The 20,617-nt window shown below is 40.6% G+C and overlaps 1 protein-coding gene across 1 annotated transcript in view; it reads right to left on the minus strand.

Moving 5' to 3' along the window:
- LOC123986100 (tenascin-R-like) overlaps positions 1-20,617 on the minus strand; it is a 113,256-nt gene that overhangs the window by 86,164 nt on the left and 6,475 nt on the right. Inside the window, exons 2-6 of the mRNA XM_046074182.1 lie at positions 8,168-8,288; positions 6,363-6,579; positions 5,427-5,527; positions 4,372-4,534; positions 1,899-2,375 (exon numbers count right to left, since the gene is read on the minus strand). Of these exons, the coding sequence (XP_045930138.1) occupies positions 1,899-2,375; positions 4,372-4,534; positions 5,427-5,527; positions 6,363-6,579; positions 8,168-8,251 (1,042 nt within the window). The 5' untranslated portion in view covers positions 8,252-8,288. The remainder of the gene's footprint in view (positions 1-1,898; positions 2,376-4,371; positions 4,535-5,426; positions 5,528-6,362; positions 6,580-8,167; positions 8,289-20,617) is intronic.

Below are 20,617 nucleotides of genomic sequence, written 5' to 3' on the forward strand. Positions count from 1 at the left end.
TCAAGCACCTATATATACTTTCTTTATAAATTATATGGTACAGAAATATTGTCATGTGTTACATAACCAACTTTCACTCCTGACCCAAGATTGAGAAGGATTAAGTTAAGCCAGAGGATTTCCAGGTCCTCGCATGGAACCATTGTCCTCCCCAGAGGACAAAAGAAGTATTGCATGCCATTGTTAACTGCCTCTCCTTGTGCCTAATTTACATTACCATGTGTTTTATTGTTTGTAATCTGATGCCATGTCCTTGTAGACTTTAGGAACATATTAAATTAAGACACAGAAATCAGAGGTAACCATGCCCTCTCCCTGGAGACACACCCCAGGAAACAAAAAAACAGCGCCATGCGCTGCTCTCGCTTCTCTGCTTTCGGCACGCTTACAGAGCGAGCTCCTGTGTCCAAGTAACGGCAGCGCCTTAAGACTTCGGCCCGACATTGTCTGTGAAGTTTTCTTTGTCTTCCAGCAACTTACTTAGCTATATTCACAAGAACCTTTGTTGAAGTTACCTTTTCTTTTGTTTTGTTTGTTAAAGTTATCAGACCGTTTAAGTCATGCAACCTTGAAGTCAGGAACAACCAAGTTTTGTCTCTTTTAAGCTTTATTTCCGTCAAATTAACGTTAACCTCATTCCTCCCAACGACAACGAGTCGGAGGCCAGCCCCCGCCCTATCACTACAAGTGTTTTTTTCCCCACCACCAGCCGAAGTGGACGGACCCCCGGAATAATCCCTAGCAAAAAGCCAGGAATCTGGCAGCTAGCGTGGGGCCACTCGACCAGCATACTGGCTGACAACACGCAGTAAGGTAAACAAAAACCCTGCATTCTGTGGTCAGCTGATGTCCATTATTAGCTTTTAATCCTTTAGCCTTTAATCCTTAGTCCTTTAGCCTCAATTCCTAGCCACATTTAATTGAGTCATTATCATATAACTTGCGTTCATTAGTCATCTTGCTCCCTTAGAATCAGATTCTTTCCCACAATAGACCAACTAAATTCACCTTAAACTCTCATTACTCATTGATTGCCTTCTGGTTGTTTAATCATCATTGTTTTTATGTCTTTGATATATTTAACCTCACTTTGCATTCACTTTAGTTAGTTAATAAATTCACCTTAATCACACGAACTGTGTGTGTGTACTGTTTAAATCCAGGTCACTGGACGGAGGATTCACGACTTTGATATGAGACTGACTGATTCAAAATGATTAGCAATTATTAACTAACTGATCGCTAGTGAATAATTGTGTAATTATTAAAACCATATCCAAGGTGTCCTAAGACCTTGGGCGGACGGAAATCAGGTGGTGTCCCCAAAACGAGTGCTAAATAAAAGTTCCCAATATTATTATTCATAACTTTATTACCAGTAAGTAGTTTTCTACATTATTTATCAAGTGTTTTTTTGTTTTTGTTTTTTTAGAATTACTCCCATACTGTGTAAACCAGATAAAGAAACATCAAAACTCCTTTTCTAAAGATACTCACTGGTCTGTAATCTGAAGCATGCATTAAATGTTTGCACCCAAATAAACCTCAGGGATAGTGCCAGAAATTCATGAGCAGAATATTTGCCTACAGTCCAGTGAATCACTCTCAGTAATGGAGGCACTCCATCTAATGTTGTGGCTTTCATTTTAACTTTCATTCCTGCCCAAGGATTCTCTCTTAGGGTCGCAGAGCCATTCTGAAATCTGGTTAAGCTGGATTTCTGCTCTGTGTTACTTGATCTTGGTCACACTGACAGCAAGTGTTAAGGGAGAAAATTTTCCTTGCCCAGGGTTTCTGCATCTAGGAATTGAACCACAAATGTCAGACAAACTACTTTTTGTACTTGACAACAGTCAAGAGGATCAAACGGACGTAAAGGATAAAAAATAATAGCCTACCAGAGTTGCAATCATCTCCAGCAAAGCCATCCTGGCAGGCGCAGAATCCATCCTTGCAGACTCCCTTCTTGCTACAGTTGTTGGCACAGTAGACCAGCGAACAGTCCTCCCCCACATACCCAGGCCGGCACTGGCACGTCCCATTGATGCACAGCCCCTGGTCCGAGCAGTCGTTGAGACACCTGCCAACCATGCAGTCCTCGCCAGTGAAGGACTCCTCGCACACACACTCCCCGTCGATACACAACCCGCGGCCCGAGCAGTCTGAAGGGCACCGGGGCTCTGAACAGTTCTCACCACCAAAGTCACGGTCACACACGCACTCCCCTTCCACGCACACCCCCTGGCCGGAGCAGTCATCCTGGCAGCGAGGCTCGGAGCAGTTTTTGCCGGTCCAGCCTTCCTCACAGATGCAGCCACACAGGTCAAAGCTGAAGCTGCCGTGGCCACTGCAGCCTGGGACAAAGTCCAGACGACCTGGGAAAAAGGGTATATATATTATATACAGAATTGTGTCACAAAATGACGTGTGAGTCAAAGATGAAAAGGTTCCCATACAATCAAACCTAAAGGGATAGTTTAGTTTTGGGGTAATATAACTTGTTCTTTTATTTTAATATCAGCTTAGAAATTAACACATTCAAAACTTCATGTTCTCCTTACGACTGAATGCCAGGAATTGTTTATGGGATTTGTAATCTGGTTCTGTTTCCCTGAAAAATCCCAGATTTTTTGCATTTGTGTGCTTGTGCGTCTGTCTGCATGTGCTTCGTATGCACTGAAACACACTTCTCCAAAACTCTTCAACACTATCACGCCAACAGCTGTTGTGTTGGCAGTGCGACTTAAAATTAGATAAATATATCTAACTGGATAAAATTCTTATCTCCAGTTTAGAGTTCAGCTGCGTGGCAAAATGTTCTTTTAGATGAAACGAACAAAGCAACATATGGCCCCGAAAGTGGTGTAATCAGACATACAGACCTCCATCTCATAAGAGCAGCAGAAGAATGATAATTACTGTGCTAATAAACATATTAGCACATAATCTAACAGATACGAACAGAATAAAAGTAATGTTATGATTAATTGTACGCAGATCAATTTTTATAAAAATTGCTAGTAATCCTGGGAATCCCAAGAAAAGATTGATCTTTTCTTAAGATTTAATCATTTTAAAATCATGCGAAAACCTTCAACCTTAGTTCACATGCCTTAACAGCCTTGATGGGAGAAACAGTTGTCATGACATAAATGAAAAGCTGTCTCATTTCATGCATTTTAAGGTACAAAGTTGTTTATAGCACAAGGCTGCATGACGAAATGAAATTTGTAGTTCCTTCATGCTACACACACACACACACAACATATAATCAAGTGTAGGCCTATGTTAAAATATAAATGGTAAATTAAATATGGTAATATAAAATAGTGAGTAGAGTTATTTATATACATTTATACATACACGTATACACCCCGAACATTCTACAGATTTTGAATTTGTCTCTGATGAATGTAAACAGCAGCAACCAGATGATAGTATGTAAGTTTCATCTTCACAATAAACAGTCTGACACCTGGGAAACAGAGTCCATCAAGCATCATCGATGGCACTTCCTCTCATCTTGCCGGAGTCTTCTGCTGACAGCTCGGAACATGGACCATCTGCCAAGTGCTTGAATCGGGATGTTGATGGGACAGGTCTCTGTAACGATGTGGGCACAACAGTCTCTGAATTCCGTTGCTTGGTCAATATGAGTCCCATTTTGTCCAGACCGGCTCTTTAGGAGCAGAATTAAGTCCAATCCATGGCTCCTGTCCTGGCTATCTTTCCTCTCCTCTGAGCAATCACCGCACCGGCCGTGGCGCCTTGTCCGGTTGTTTGGGCCGGGTGGATCGCGATCTGCTGCTCATTAATCCAAAAACCCCGTCTTCATTTTCCAATGACTGTATTTCCATCCAGCCACTGTCCTTCCTCATTCAGATTCAGATCGTGACTGCTGGAGATAATCATATTCTCACCGTGGAGATGGAACGTTTTCGGAAAACATTTGAATGAGGTCATGGTGTCAATAGAGCAGATCCTTTAACCATAATATATCCTATAACTCTATCCATTCTAGTCCTTCTAGCCCTCTCATATTATAATGGCAGCATCTCCCGAATAGTGAACACAATTCTTACCAGTAGCAAAGGTTTCTCCACACCTTTTAGACAGAGACTGTGCAGCAGGAAAAAAAAAGCTGCCCTCCAGCATCAATATTCTGTTGAAGTCTGTCTCCTCTTCATTCGTTGTATAAACAGTGTTTTTTCTTTTGCCATATATGATAGGAGACAGGCTCATTTGAATGTTTTCCTTGCAGGTCTTCATATCTTTGGTTTCAAAAGTTGTTGTTTGTTTTGCGTATATACTGTAGGTAACTTCCACTAGCTTTGTCGATATACTTTGTTGTCATTGTTAAACAGCACTCACCCATGGCTGAGCTCTCCCCACAGCATCCAGATCCACACTGAGCTCTGAGCAGGGAAACTTCCCTCTCCAACATCTCCACCCTGGTGGCGAGCTGCTGGATTGTGGCTGTTGCCGGACAACCACATGCAGCTTTTGGGATGTTAATGCGGTGAGTGAATGTTACCTGAAGAAAGGGACAGTTTGGTTAAGAAGCGCATAATGCCACCTAAAGGTATTAATTAGGAGACTATTAGAGCAATTAACTCCACAATTATGGGTGATACTTCACCCCAAATCCATCTTTCAAGTATCAAACATACCCCTGTAGCCCTGTGTCAGAAAAAAGGTTTATAGTTTTTTTTTCCTCAGGGAGTACTGAGGCTGTAGTCAGTTTTCATGGTGTAAAACCATGTACCCCTCACCCCACATTATCCACCTCTCCCTAACAGCATGAGCAAAAGGCAGGCACTCTAATGTGTGCAACATAAGCTCAACAGGTTCACTTGTGAGAAGTGAGAGAGAAGTGGTGTACTAAATACTAAATCTGGGCTAAAATATGACAACATGTGGGTGGACAATGGAGGACTGTTGTGAGTTTGTCATGTATGTTTTATATATATATTTCGCCTTGTGACGAAAGACACAAGAGGAAATCATGTTGCACTGCCGGTTTGGCAATATTTCATGAATTTTTTCAAAACTGTCACTTTTACCATCTTGAAAATTGATCAGAACAGAAACAATTGTTCCTGACTTGAATTCACTATGTACTAGCACAGCTTTCATTCTCTGTGAAGGATGAAACTGGAGCCTTTCTAAAGCCATCTTTAACAGTGTGTGAAAGTTTGGCACTCAAAGGACAGAGTACTTTTGTTTTGGTTATCACTTTAATTTACTCTGTATAAAACAACACATCCCCATATATATCAGTATGTAAATGAGTAAGTGTGATGTAACAGATGCTGTCCTTTCTGATGCCACATGAAACAGTCTGTCTAAATCACTCAAAAAAACTTTCTCTCTAGGATTTACTACTAATTAAAGAAAAAAAAAATATTGCTAAAAAAAACACCAACCTGGCTGTCAGCATCCAGTGTCTGCTCAGTGTATTCTGTTGGTCCAGTTGGGTCCATTGGACCCTCCACAGAAGGTCTTGACCCCAGCTCAGCACGAGAACCTTTGCATCAGAGAGAGAGGGTCTTAAAAACATGACACATGATTGTGTGTCTCAATGTGAAGAGAAGGTGCCACCAGCTAAGATGGCTACTGTTATGACCCACGTGGTCTGTGGGCTGTGTTTGTGTTGCTGTGGGTGTGTCCGTCTCTCTTGCAGGTGTGTACCTGTACCCTTAGTGTGACGCTGGGCTGAATTCGCAGCTATGGCTGATCAGCGGTAATTAGTGGGCCACATAAGCAGAGCCAGTGGAGTACTCTTGTTCTCGTTTCTCACTTCTCACTCATCTCTCACTCACTCACTCACTCACTCACCCACCCTTCCTTGGACTCGCAACCATCTGTGTGGCTTACTGTGTGGTTATTGTGCAATTTACTGTGTGACTCGTAGGATGTGAACGGCGGGGTGCCGCTGGCAACTTCTCGCGCCGCGAGGTCGGTGACCCCGTGGAGGCGGTCGCCAGCTTGGCATTCCCGATCAGTGGAAGCCGGTGTGGTGAGCGGCGGGCAACCTCCATGTGTGCTTCCCCAGCGCGGTGGAGCCGTGGAGACCGTGTGGCCTATTATGTTGCAACCTATGTTATTTAGTTACTTGATATAACTTGCATCATCTCTCGTGTGGGCAGAAATCGTCTTTCGTTGATTAAACGCCTTTTGTTATTTTTCATTTAAGAATATATATATATATTAACTTGACATGTGTTTTGAGTCCTTCCTTGGTTTTTACACCCGTTTTATTTATCTTTTGTTCGTCCCACACCCCTAGACAAGCCGGGGACGTAACAGCTACAGTGAGTTTAAACACAAACACTCGATCGATCAGAGGACCTCACCATCACCTGGGTCAGATGGTGCAGAGGCATCCAGGTCGACAGAGCACAGAGACTCCAAGGGTACATTGATGTTGTAGACATGGTTAAAAACCACGGGTTGGTCCCGCAGGGTCTGGTTGGCTGAGGAAGTGGAAGGGGGCTGATCCCCCCCTGGGGTCTGTCTCCTCACTCTGGTGGTGCGAACCAGCTTGTTGTCTCCTGATGGAGCAGCATGAGCAGCACCCTGGAGAGAGAGACAACATGATTTTAAAAAACACTGCACGTAGTTTGGACTCAGGGGTTCCCTGTTGTTTTTGTCCTTTATATCTTGTGTTTACAGAATGATGAAGTGAAGACTAAGAAAAGAAGCCAGGGGGACACAAAACTAGATGACGCTAATATACTGTACATGAAGGATTTTCTCAACGGCTGCAACGCAGACAAAACTATTTTCACATTCAAAATAAAGGTCATTTGCAAAAAAATGTGGTGACATTTGGAGTATTTTCAGATTGTGGTTTCTGTGTTTCTTTTGTCTGGCAGAAAGTGCAGATCATTTCTAACATTAGATAAAGAGAGTCAAATTTCAAGGGGTAAAGAAGGATCAGCAGAAAATATAGCCACAAGCTGACACCATGGAATCAACTAAGTACTGTATTTATGACATCTTGCTGAAAATGTTTCACTGAGAACATTCTTAGTGATTAGTATATGATTACTAGCACTACCTGTGCACAATTGACCATCCCTGAACAGCAATTGTCCAGTCATAGCGTAGCAACCGTAATCAGGCACAGCAGGTCTGCCTAGATAAGGATTTCTCCACATGTTGAAGAGATGTGCTTGGGGCTGTAGTAAAAATGATTCCCTGCATTTAAAGAGTTTGTCTTTTTTTGTCTTTTAATGTGTTTATCTTCTCAAATATAGGTACCAAATATTAGCATGTAGCTTTCTACCTACAGTGGTAGCATTAGTTCCATCCTTTAGTGTTGACGAATAACACATCTACATGTAGTATTTCTTCACTATGTGGAAGCAGGTCCTGGATATTAGCGCACCGTTAGCAGCTCTGTATTACTTTTTATTGCATTTGGGGAGGTTTACACTCTAGCAACCCCAGCCAACATTACTCAATCTACCGTAAGGTTACATTTACCAAACACATCGTTTAGTCCTCATCTTGACAGCTAGCCTAAGAGACAGCATTTTCAGCCAACTTATGCCGCTAATGTTACATTAATTAGCTAGCTAGCTACAGCTGATAAAATGTCGCAGCCACAGTCGTCATTTTAGCCGACCAAATTGACGATCACTTGTTTGAAAAGAGTGCTTTTGTCTAAAGAGACTGCTTTTGTCTACATCTGTCTGCCAGCAGAACCTATTGTTTACTGAGTATTTTGAGTGATAAATGGCACCATTATCACTGCTGGCTGCATGTTTGTATATGCGGGTATGGAAAGCTTGACAGATGTAGCAACGGTATCTCAAGAGGCGGCCGGGGCTTAATGTATGTTCAATTTTACCACTTGGTCTCTTAATAACTTTAAGAAAGTCTAGTATGTACAACAAATGTTCAGGAAAACAACAATTTAAAACATTAAAAGCAAACATAAAAATAATGCAGGTAAATCTAAAAACACTTTGATTGATACTAAAACTTGCCTGCATAGAATTTGAGTGGATTTGTGCCCAGAGTCAAGAGATTAACATGGCTGCCAAAAATAATAGATTGGAAATAAATAATGAATATGGAAAAATAAAAAAAATCTTCGCAGCTCTACTCTGCAAAAAAAAGGGATAAAAAAGGGGCTATCTGTCGGAACAAATTTTACCTGAAGAGCAAGAAACACCGCCAAAGACAGGATCCAGCCTGTTGTGGGCACAGTGGCCCTGTAATGCTGCTGTACTGGTGGCATGCTGGGAAGAAACCTCACCACTCCTGTCCACTCACACCTGTGGAGGAGTGAGAAGAAGTAGAAAGGTGGGAGAAGAGAAAAAGAGAGAGAAGGAGTTGGTATAAATGAAGTTTCAGGAATTCAAAGCAGTCAATGATTGTGTTTGTGTTGCATGAAAATGTGTTTTCATAGTACATGCTGTAGCTGAGTGTAGTTGTTTGTGTGCCAACATGGAAACACATCTGTTCAAGAGTCCCACTACCATCAGCTTATCCTCTGTAAATGTTAAATAAATGCCTTTGATCTGATGTAAAATAATTGGCTTTAGAAGGGGAAAAAAATGTAGAACTGGCTAAAAACCTCTGGATGTATTTCACTGCGCAATACGAAATATTTGATCTCCCCACTTGGGAGGAATACAGATATATTGCTCAGGGACAGAGTTGATAGATGGATTTCAGTAGAGACATAGTTTGAGTGATGCCGCTGTAATCCTCTCTCTATTGAGCAGAGAAGAGAGAACAGGGACGCACTGAAATAAAAGCTGCACAGAGGAAAAACTGATGTGGATGATGTGATCCTTCAAGCAGACTGGCGTACAGACAAGACGGTTCAGAGTGGAAGTTAGCTTTTAATGTGGCTATTTGAATGTATTGAGTTTTGACACAATCAAACATCATGTTTCATCACAGAAGTATGGGGACAGCTGGTTATACCAAGCTGAAAAGCACTTATATCAGTGGCTTATGTGTGCATTCATGTGTCCTGGGAATAATTTTACGAACTTTTCCCTTGGGTTTTAGCATGTTGATGCCTATGTATTTGTGGGCAGAAGACCACACATAAGGAGAAAAAAGTCTCACAGATGAGCCTTGTGTAGTTTATATTCAAGAGCCTCTTTTATCACAACAATGCATCTCATGTTGGTGAAGACGGCTATTGCTCTCAGCTGGCGCCTTTTGTGAGAGCTAAGATGGAAGTCTTCTTATCATGTCTAACTGGCTCTGTTTTTTGTTTTTTTTGATCCTTTAGGGTGGAAACATTGAAACATCAGTGTATTTGCACATAAATGAGAAGCGGAGAGAATCCCAATGTGTGTGAGTCATGGTTCCTTTTAAGTTTGTCTTATTGAGGGAAAATGAAATGTTGTGGTTTTTAAAATCAATGAATACTCGTTATTCCAGACTTCCTGCTCACATACTGAAGATGTCTCATACAGTTGCACTTCACGTTCAAGATCTTTGACACTTCAGCACACACTTCATATCAAGACAAAAAGTCGAATAACATGTGTATGGTAAACAGAAACACTCATATAAAGAATGTTGACACGTACAGTACATCATAAAAGACCCATAGGGGAAATATAGACGGTCATATGTTACAATCTACAGCATGCCTCGCTTCAGGCAGTGCCGCTAATGCTTTTAAAAATGGCTTTGGCCTTGCAGGAATTGACTCCCAATGCCGCCTGCTCTACGCTGAAGGGATGGAAAATGTTCTACTTTGAAACCTCCCCTCAAGCGTGCAGCTGCTGTCTGAAACGACACGAGCCGTTTAACCGGTGAATTCACCAAACAAAATGAGAAGCATGCAGATGATGAAGGAGTGAGAAAAGCCAACTGGAACCATCTTGTTCACAGCCATTAGCTAAAGCCATGTCCCTTCGGCTAGCTTCAGTAGACTGCTCGCATGCATGCCTAAAAGACATGATGATGACAAATAGGCACTACGTGGATGTTTCGCTCACTTCCTGTAACATGAAAGACAGAAAACAGCTCTCAAGATAAATCGTGGTCATGATATTGTGTTTCATACTCAAGTCTGACCAATACTGAATATTTTAGGCCAATAAAATCCATTGGCAATACATCAGTTGACATTTGTTTTTTTTTGCTAAAAACGGAACCTGGAAAAATGTGTTTTAGTTCAACTTAAGAGGAAAAAAGAGACATTCTAGAAAGAAAAACTCATTTTAAAGGTTCAGTGTGTAATCTTGACAGAAATGCAATATCGTCATCATCATACATAACCATGTTTTCAGTGGTGTATAAAGAGCATACACAATGAACCGTTATGTTTTCATTACCTTAGAATGAGCCATTTCTATCTACATACGCCGCGGGTCCTCTTACATGGACGTCGCCATGTTTCTACAGTAGCCCAAACAGACAAACTGCTCTACAGAGTGCGTTTCATCACTGCGCTGAATACGTACAAAGAAGAACAACAAGTAACAATAGTTGTAGCAGTACTAGTAGTAATAGTAGTAGTAGTAGTAGTAGTAGTAGTCGACTGGTTTAGAAGTAAGAAAAGAAGAATGGAAGCCCACGCGTATTAAGAACCAACAGAGCATTTTGAGCGTAGCTTCTCCTGCACTTGGAAAGGGATGGGTGAGCGGTGACTGATGCATTTCCTCTTTAAATCTTTATTGCAAAAAGAGAAATAAAGTGTACATATAGACATATAGAAGTATACAGAACGTTCATTTGTGCAAAATCACATATTGCATATACATATTTTGTAAACATGTCATTTGTACTAGATGTCTACGTGTTGTTTATATGCTCTATAATGCTAATCCAACACATCTTTGCAGTAGTGTCCATGTTGATTCGACATTCCGATTTTAAAGCAAATATTCACACCCTTAAGTCGGAAGAATGACTTCACAACTCGGGAAATGGGACCATCTGAGCAGCACGTGAATGCACTGTGAGCCGCTGGTTGCAATTCACAACCTTCAGCACTAGATACTGCTAAAACTTTAAACACTGAACCTTTAAACTTTTTACTGGTTGACCTGTATCTGTAAAACAAATTCCCATTTCATTCATGTTCAGGTGACCAGCTGTGACTCAGCGACTCTTTAGGTTACGCTAGCAGTATAATAAATTAACTAGATGTGTACAATTATGAGTGCTGTATTCCATTATGTTCATTCGAGGAGAAAAGTTTTTCTGAGGTATGACCCATAAAATATTACCAACTTGGTAACTAAAGAAATCTGAACAAGATCTGTATTGATCCGGTAATTTTAGGTAAAAAAGTAAATTTGTCAGTGCTCTCTGGTGGACAAACTATGTGTTGGCAACATTGATTCTACATATATTAAACGTAGACCCAACATGGACACTGACACATTTGCAGTGATGCTGATTATTGTGCATTGTCTGTGCATGTGATATAACCTAAAAGCAGCTTTTAATATAGGCCAATATATCAGGTAGGCTCTATTTTATACATGGTTCTTGATATTCTTTTCTTTTCTACGACAAAGATAAAGAGTTAAAAATTTATGTATCATGAGATAAAAGTGTTGTGCAACCTTTTTATCTCAGTGCAGACGAAAGAGATAAAGGTCTTGTGTGTGCATGGAACATGTCTGGCTGTAAGGCATTCCACTTTAAAACATCTACCAAATATAGACCCATACATTAACACAACCCTATACATAGTTTTACACTGGCAGTGATAAAAGTTTGAAAGAGGTTCAAAGTCACAGGATTATACTTTAGTCAATACGTCATGGTACAGGCTGATGGCCACAAGCATTTCCACACACAACAAGAGGAGGTTTTTCATGGAGGCACAATTAAGGAGAGACCCACTCATTCAGAGTGAAGAGAATCAACATGCTTCAGGCACTAAAAACTGGCTTAATTTACTCACTTTATTTTCAGGAGAGAGAATGCACACACACTGACACATGAACCAACACAAAAATCAAGTGCACCGATACGCACACCTTCGAGTCTACAGCACTCTTGCATACACAGTCATATCCGCAAAGATGTGTAGGGAAACACTCATGAGCTCGTGTACACTAGCCTAAAGACACTGTGTCAGGTATCAAGTGCAGGTTTTTTATTTTAATAACAGTCCACCTGCCTTTATGGTAATTAGATTTGTCAGCAAGCAGCCTCTCAATCTAAAAATGCTTTCTAAAAGTACTAAAAAAACTTTGTGAAGTAATCTAGCTGCATGGGAAACTGATTGTGTATGTGTGTCAACATCTGCTTATTCACAGCTAAATATTATGTGAAAGAAGAAAAATATATTTAATTTATTTAATGACTCTGCCTGAGAATGCTGTGAAACAATGCAGTCACTTTATGCATTAGCTGGTGATTTTCTTGAGAGATATTGAATGAGTTCACCCCCCGTGGGGCTGAAATGTAACTGCCTATTCCAATTACAATAAATAACCATCAGGGCATTTTATGCAAAGGAAAAGGTAAAATATTCAGCTTATACAATGGAGGCCACGCTGCAAAATAGCCCAACTGTAAAATGAATCACAAAAACCAGCATGCTTAAAAGTTTGATGTAAAAAAAAAATCACTTTGATGTCGTCCGTAACTTTTTCCATCTTTCTTAGATTACATTTGTCTGTGAGGTGAGCTTTTGATTTTGTTTTTGTCTTGAATCTTTCACAATATCTTTTTTCTTTTATCCACAATGTGATTTACGGGCAAGCAAGTCGATATGAAAAGAGAATTTACTTTCAAAATGCACGGTGAAATTAAACTGAGATCCTAATCTAATCTTGGATGCCTTAAAAAATCATCTATTTATCAGGAGCAGTGGATACACATGTGCTGCTGGACGTTGGGATAGCAAGTGCTAAACGACAAATGACCATCTTGTTTATATAGTAAAGAGGATGTAATAAAGAAGGTAAAAACATTTAAAACAATAAAAACATATACAGTATGTACATTCTTGCAATGATTTGCTAAAATAGTGTAAATACATTTTAGTGTAGAATTTCTAAAGGTATCCCTTATTTAAATGTAGTTACTCAGCATCTCCAAATATATAATAATATTTGAAAAATAATAATAATGCCCCTGGAGTCAAACACATGTACAGACTAATCCCAAAACATCTCATCTTTCACAAATCCCAAAGGTACAAATGAACAGTCATGCGTGCATACACACAAAAACATGATGCTCTGTGGATTGTATCTGACACACAAGCACGCAGCATTTATATGGATGCTGCTGCTGTTTATCATGGTCAACTTAACTTTAGAAATACAGAACAATAGAAAGGATTCCTTATACCTGGACTCGTACCGCCAACAGAATCTGCTGCTAGCTAGCCTTTGTTTGTTTTTAGCCAAAGTAGCTAGCCAGCATGCCAAAATACTGTAGATTTTTCCCGGGGTGGAATCCCTCCAAGACATTGTGATCCCAGGTTGCCTGTGTCAGTTGTGTAATCGGTCACCTATCACCTTTTAGATCTAGTGCGAGAGTGAAGAAGCATCACTGAATTCAGGGAGGATATCCATGAGCTGAAAAATGAAGATATTCCTTTGCCCAGCTTCATCGGCGCAGCCTCTATCCAGGCTAAAAAGATATTCTAGAAAACTCTGTAGTGACTTACAGAGCTGTTTCTATGAAGCACCAGTGAAGCATAATTTTCTTATGGACCTGGCATTTTGGTAACTCTCACCATGAGCTTTTACTGCACTGAAGTGTCAGGAGAGGCAGAATAGGAAGGGTGTCGGTAACAATCAGGCAGTGGAATGCAAATTTCACTTTAGGGATTACTGGGATTTGTGGTTGCAAACATCAGGTCAAAAGCTCACACTGCAAAGGGGTTTTATGCAGCTTTCTGGCTTTATCAAGACTGCTCATGCTTATAAACAGATCCTGATTTAGAGGCTTACTTATCCTTTTTTGTGGATTATATATTGGCCTATTTGACCTTGATATACACTCTGTAAACACTTTATTATGTATTGTAGTGGATCATTGGAACACATTTTTTTCTCATGATAAAACACATCATTTGAGGCATAAATTTAACCAGATGCTGAGGATGCTCATTAGGAATTTTGGGGCTCACATTTCTGTATAATGTTATCACTGATTCTGGCTTTGCAGCCACGCATTCATTCTCCTGCATCACCATCTTTGTTCTGAGCAGACACTGGACGTCACTGTCATGTTTCCTGAAACATCCAGAGATAATTCACAGTGCTCCTACTTCCTTACTCGTGTCTCTCCTTCCTTGCTGGTCTCGTTCACAACTTGGTTTTTTAAAGACAAAGCTGCCACTGACCGCATGAGTTTTGTTTATCACTTCATCCACTGTAAGAGTCTGCACAGTGGCAACAGTAGCAGGTCTGCTTATATCACACATTTTGCTGATTTAAATCTTTAGTCGAGCAGTAACTGAACCTCTTGACCCCATCTGCATACAAAATATATGCAGCTGCAGTCGCATTATTCACTGTTTAGAGGAGCTGGCGGTTTGAATTAACGGGCAAGTTTACCTCACAATGTAAGTCCCTCAAGCAGAAAATTGTTCATTTCTATCTATATGCAATGTGATTGTGTTGTGACTGTCACGTCATAAAGTGTGGGTGATAGGAGGCAGCTTTTTTTAACAAAGAATAAAGGTGGATTACATCATTGTGGGTTAATGTCAATCGAATATTATATTTAATGTTGAAATGTTTTGTAAAATGAAAATGCAATAATCTAGAGTTTTCTTAAAGGCTGACAACAATGTGACACTCCACCTCTCAGAACATTCTGATTGCCCTATTTTGTCTGTGGCTCCAAGCCCCAAACACATTGGCTCCCACCAAATCCAAAAACAAACCAAACAAACTTTTATTTTCTCTTTGTTTGTAAAACTAGGCACTGTGGTTTTTAGCAAATGTTACTTTGTAATCAGGCGTAAATATGACATTTGTAGGGATACATTTATTGCTCTAGCAAGTATTTACAGTTCCCATGTTCATCATAATGAAAAGAACGTGTCACCCAGTGCAACAATGTGGCTCACTGATGTGTTTTCATAGGTTTTAGAAAACAATGGAGGTCTGTGGCATGGAAGACGCATTTGGATTTGGTTACAAAGTGAGGTACTTTTTAGAAGTAGCGTTTTCTATATAGATTAGGGGGAAAAAGAGCACAGAGGTTTACAATTTGTTGGTTTGGATGTGTTTTATCACATTAATATAACTGCCTGGCTAGGGAGTGATAGCATGTTAGCATGCAAAACATCATAGCTTTCAGTGGAGGCTCACATTTATATCTGTTCTGAGAAGCAGTGGGCCATATTAGTGTCAACAGAATTAAACAGGGCTTCGTGCTCGTACTTAGTTTTCATTGGAGGTGTGAATAGTTGTCTTTCATGGCTCCTTGGTAGGAAGCAACAAAAACATGACCGCTTTTTATTATCGCCAACAGTATTAACAGCTGCTGTGAGCGCTACTCCCTCCCTCATCCATAATGGTTCCCTCACCACAGATGAGTGAAAGGAGCCATGACTTGTGGGAGTGTATTGTGCTTGCAGCTCTTCAGTGAAGCCGAGTGGATGGCAAAATTCACAATGGGTCATGACGTTTCCATACCCGTGGGCTTTCTCTCACAACACGCTGCACAGACTGCATTTACACCCAGCAGAGCATCTTTTATTTCAGTATATATGCAAGTTTTCCGCATACATACCATATTTAATGCAAAGAAATTCAAAAGCAACACAAGCAACCTAGGAAAACGTTTTGTTTTCCTAGGTTGCACAGAAAGAAGTAGTATGCTACAAAAATTACAATTGTTCACACACCTCTGGAGCAACTAGGGGTTAAGTGTCTTGCTCAGGGACACATTGGTGGATGTGTCACAGTGGGGAGTTGAACCCTGGTCTCTCACACCAAAGCCATGTGGCTTATCCACTGCACAATCACCACCCAATTACACACTATAATTACAGAAAGGAGCGAGTGTAAAATAATTACAGGGATTTAATAATGAGTTAATGAGTACAGTTCAAGAAAGCTGAAGAAAAAGAGCAAACCGCTAAACAAGCCTCTCTCATCCAAACAGCTGCATCATGAAACAAGAGGCAGCCACTGAATGCCTCCCTTCCCACACACTCATGATCACAGTCGCTCTCTGAATAATGTGTGTATAGGTGTGTGTATCTGTGTTTTAGCAGTTAGGGACCCACAGGAGATTAACATCCCCGTTGGATTATGGAAGGGATATGCGCTGGAAAGCTTCATTAACTCTCATACTGTGTGTGTGTGTGTGTGTTGTGTCGCTCTCTTTCCATGGCCACGGGGCTTTTTAGACTGTTGCCTCCCAACTAAGTGCTTGCTGTCTGCCCTGTAGACATATGTCTCAGTCTGTGTATGTGGTCTCTTCCCTCTCTGCCAGCCCTCGGGGGCTCAGTGAGAGCAGATAAGTCAGCCTTGGGAGCAGCTCACCGTAACTACCCCCTTTACGAGATGAGGAGGAGGACAGTGAAAACGTTTATGAAGCAATCGCCCTCTGTAATCCAGCTGCGATGGTAATCTCCAGTGCCTCCCCAGCTGCTGAGACACACAGTCCCTCAGAGAGACACTGTGATCATGAGCAGTCAGCACGAAGGACAGTAGGCTGGATGTCGGTCTCAGTCCTGGACTGGTACCCGGGGGCAGGAAACATCCATCTGCTGAAATCTTGTCAATGCTCTGCAGCGTCACACTGCTGTGTCATAACGTGGAGTCAGGAGAGAGAAGAGTGGAGAAGTGGACTTTTTTTTTTTGTGCCTTACTCACACTTTCTCCTCAGGATTTTTATCCACTTCTTTCAGAAAATCACCTTTGCTCTCTGCTGGTCTGTCGTCTCTTATTTGCTGCTCTCATTTTTCATTATCTCCAGGTGTCATTTTCACCATCTCCTTTTATCTCTTCGACAGGGTTTTCATTTTCTCACTTTCTCTGAAGATTTTCTTTATCCCTAAAAGTCATTTTTGCACTTTGCACGGTAAATCTGTTCTTCCAGAGATGTGCTGTATAATGACATATCTATGGCTGATTCTCAGGCTGAAAGCCGCATACTGTATAGATGGAAAGACTGAATTTTCTCCCTGCTTTCCCTCTCTCTCTTTCTCTGGCAGCAGCCCTGTTTTCCTCTCCTTGCTCGCCCTATGGAAGTAAAGCCATAACCTCCATTTGCACAGGTTAATGTGCAGCCACCTCAACATGAACACAAAACTAATACCAGGCCTTCTTGCGTGGGTGATCGCTCTCTCTCTCTCTCTCTCTCTCTCTCTCTCCTGTCTCTTGCTTCCCTTTATTCCTTCTCTGTCACTGCTTCTCTTTTAGCTCTTTCAGTCTCTCTCTCCCTCCACCTTGTAAATTGGACTCTGGCAACATTACGATGCTTTTCTCATTATTTCCATCACTCTGGCCAAATTGCCTTGTCTTTCAGGACCATTGGGCTCTGTTCGTTGGCTGCTCCTGCAACCAGAGGGCTACACAAGTCTTTTCCTCTGTCTCAGGGCTGTTTCAGAGCAAAGACGCGACCGAGAGAAATGGATTCCTTTCTACAGCTAATAATACAACCTCAGGCCACTGATGACTGCCTGCTCCATGCTGCACACTGTGGCCGATTTATCAGGGAAGATGTAAACAAATGTTCACAGGAAGCACTGAGATAACATGCAGTAAAGAAGTGCTAGGCAGTATTTGATCTTCCGAAAGCATTTGGTCTTTTAAGCTATTACTAAGATTGCAGGACTACTTTTACCACTGTTTCTGCTAATTAATGGCTAATTCCCAGTTACAGACGGAATTGGAATATAAATAATTTAAAATAGAGTAAAGTAAAAATCCTTCCATTAGAGACTCTGTGGAAGAATACTTTGTCTAAAGGTGGTACTCTGTATGTAGCCTCATATACGTACAGAAGTGTATAACCAATATTTTAATTTGATGTTTTTTATTGTGGGCAATGATCAGAAAGTAAAACGCTAACATTACTATTATTGCTACGAAGGGTCTGCTGATTGCTGTAAATTGACTGATACCCTCAGTTGGTGTAAAAAATAGTTGATGCAAACTGTTTAATTAAAGCTTTCTTCGAAGAAACATGCAATTTATATTTATAAAATACAAAAACTTTAATTGATGTGGTTGGCTAATTGATATATTGTTGCAGTGCATTTTTTCATTACTGATCTCTACTACTAGGTAACACTGACCATTTTTATCTTTTATTTCCAGCAGATATCCTAAAAGAAAACCTAACAAAATGATGATGAATTCATGCTACTAACAATTATTGTCTATGTAGCCACAGACTGATAAATCTCTGTGACAATGAATTCTATTTTCCTGCCAAAACTTTTAAAAACATGTTATATTTAACATGGCCAGAGAGTCACTTAAGGCAGTGGCCAAGACAGCAGAGGTGGGCCACGTGGCTAAGGGAAACCCTGCCAAGAGTTTTATTTTAAAAGATAAAAAATTAAGGTGAGCATCTGACATGTCTATCCTCTGCGGCCCCAGTCTGTGAAAGATGACAAATGCTAGATGACAAGTGCAACCAATTAAAGGAAGTTAGTCATTTTCAATTATGTAGTTAGTGTCACCAGCATTTGTTTGCATATGCACAGTGCCAGATTGCAATTTACTGTCTGTGTAGTACTCCGTAAAAGAGTACACTACTGATGATTTTCCTGATTGTATTTTTAAGGTTTCTGCCGTAGATCACTTAAAACTCACAAAAGGGAAAAAATAATGATTGCTCTAAGTTGGTCTCAAGGCTACTTGGACTCTCGTTTTTATTTGACCATCAGACTATGGTCCCATTACATATTTTAAACAAAAGAGACAGACAGACAGAACAAAAGAAGCATTCAGATAGACAGACAGACAAGTGAAGAGGAAAAGCACTGAGTCAAAAGAGGGAGAGAACAAACGAGATAAAAAAGTAGAGGGGTCAGACAGAAAATGGGCAAATGGAGATCTAGAAGGGCACAGGAGACGGAGAGCAGGAGAGATGGACGGATGGTTGAAAGAGCGTGAGAGGACAGTTAAAAATTTAGACACTGGAGGTAAATGCTCAAGTCCTTTTAAGTTCACTCAGCTATGATTTAGAAGGAAATGAATGGATTTTTCTCTCTCACTGTCTGCTGCAGCTGAATAGCCACTGCTCTTCTATTCTGTACTGGAACAATACATGGCTTTTAACAAACTCATTTTCCATTTCAGAGCAGCCTCCTGGTTATTTTGGAATGGACGGAGAAAAAAAAAAAAAAAAAGTAGAAAGTGCAAGTAAACTAAACCAAAAGTTGCTGCACACTTCAGGCACGAAAAGCAAGCAATAACAACGAAATGCAGAATGCAAACAACATGTTTGTTCTGGCTTTTCTGTCTGAATTCTACAACTGCATACTTTTTGTGTTATTCTTCAGTATTTCTGTGTATTAAGCACGAAACATGCACAAGCTTTTTTTAGAAAGCAGTGCTATTTTCCAATGTGTCTCTCCTCTTTATGGTACTTGCATAAAACACATCAAACAACCCCATTCAGTGCCTGTATGACATACAATTGTTGTCCTCCGCCTCCATTCTCTTCCTCTTCCCCTATCTTTTTGCTCAGGCATGACCTAAAACAAAAAGAAAAAGGACAAAAAACTTCAAAAAAAACTCCTGTCTGTCATCTCAGGAGCTGTTGTTGTCTATTGGTCTTTCTCCCTTTCTAGCAAGCCACTTCTCTCCTTTCATGTTACCCTTTCAAAGGCTTCTGTTTCTTGTGCGACACAAATGACAACGCATTCTCCTGCACCTTTCATATACAGCAAATAGGTGGAGAGAAAAAAAAAGAGCTGCCTCTTTCCACCTGTGCTAGGTGTCTTTCACTCTTCTGTGATTTAAAGGTGGGCTGAAATAACACACAAAACGCAGCAACAATCCAATACCATAAGCTGTGCGGAGATGATAAAGCAACTACGGAGGATCAAAGGGATTGACACGTTGCTGCTGTCTGTTCCACGTCATGACAGCGAGGGAAAGAGTGCTCCCGGCGCTCAGTAGGGATTGTATTCAATTACCAAGTAAACAGTTCAATGGCAGAGAACCACAATAAGTGGTTATTTTAAAGCCTGCACAGCATTATGTTTTATTGACAAGCATTATTATAAGCATCAGCTTGTGTTGGTGAAACCTGTTTCTAAATGTAGTGCTCTCTTTGGACTGGTGAAACATACAATAAATAACAAATTGTAGTGATAAGTAATACTCATGTTTCACACATGCTGAAACAGGCGTGTCAATGACTTTTGTGGAGGTTTTTGTTTTTGGGTGAACTTTGTGAAATATGCTATTAGCTAATACGATCTTCATCTACTCTGCTTCCCTTATCTTTCAGCACCTTTCTAATGAAAATCTTTTGTAGGGGAGTGTACTCCATTAGCGGAAAGTGAAGGAGCAAGAACTGATGTAAGATGAATTGTGATTAAATGTATAAATCAACACAAGCTTTAATAGGTAAGAGTCCACAGTGAGCAGCGAAGGAACACCTACATAGTACGTTTTTTGCTCCGGTATTGTTTTGTCACAAAAAAAACAAAAACAACCGGCCTTTCCCAGAA

The sequence above is a fragment of the Micropterus dolomieu genome, linkage group LG17 (assembly GCF_021292245.1).
Source record: "Micropterus dolomieu isolate WLL.071019.BEF.003 ecotype Adirondacks linkage group LG17, ASM2129224v1, whole genome shotgun sequence".
NCBI classification, from domain to species: domain Eukaryota; kingdom Metazoa; phylum Chordata; class Actinopteri; order Centrarchiformes; family Centrarchidae; genus Micropterus; species Micropterus dolomieu.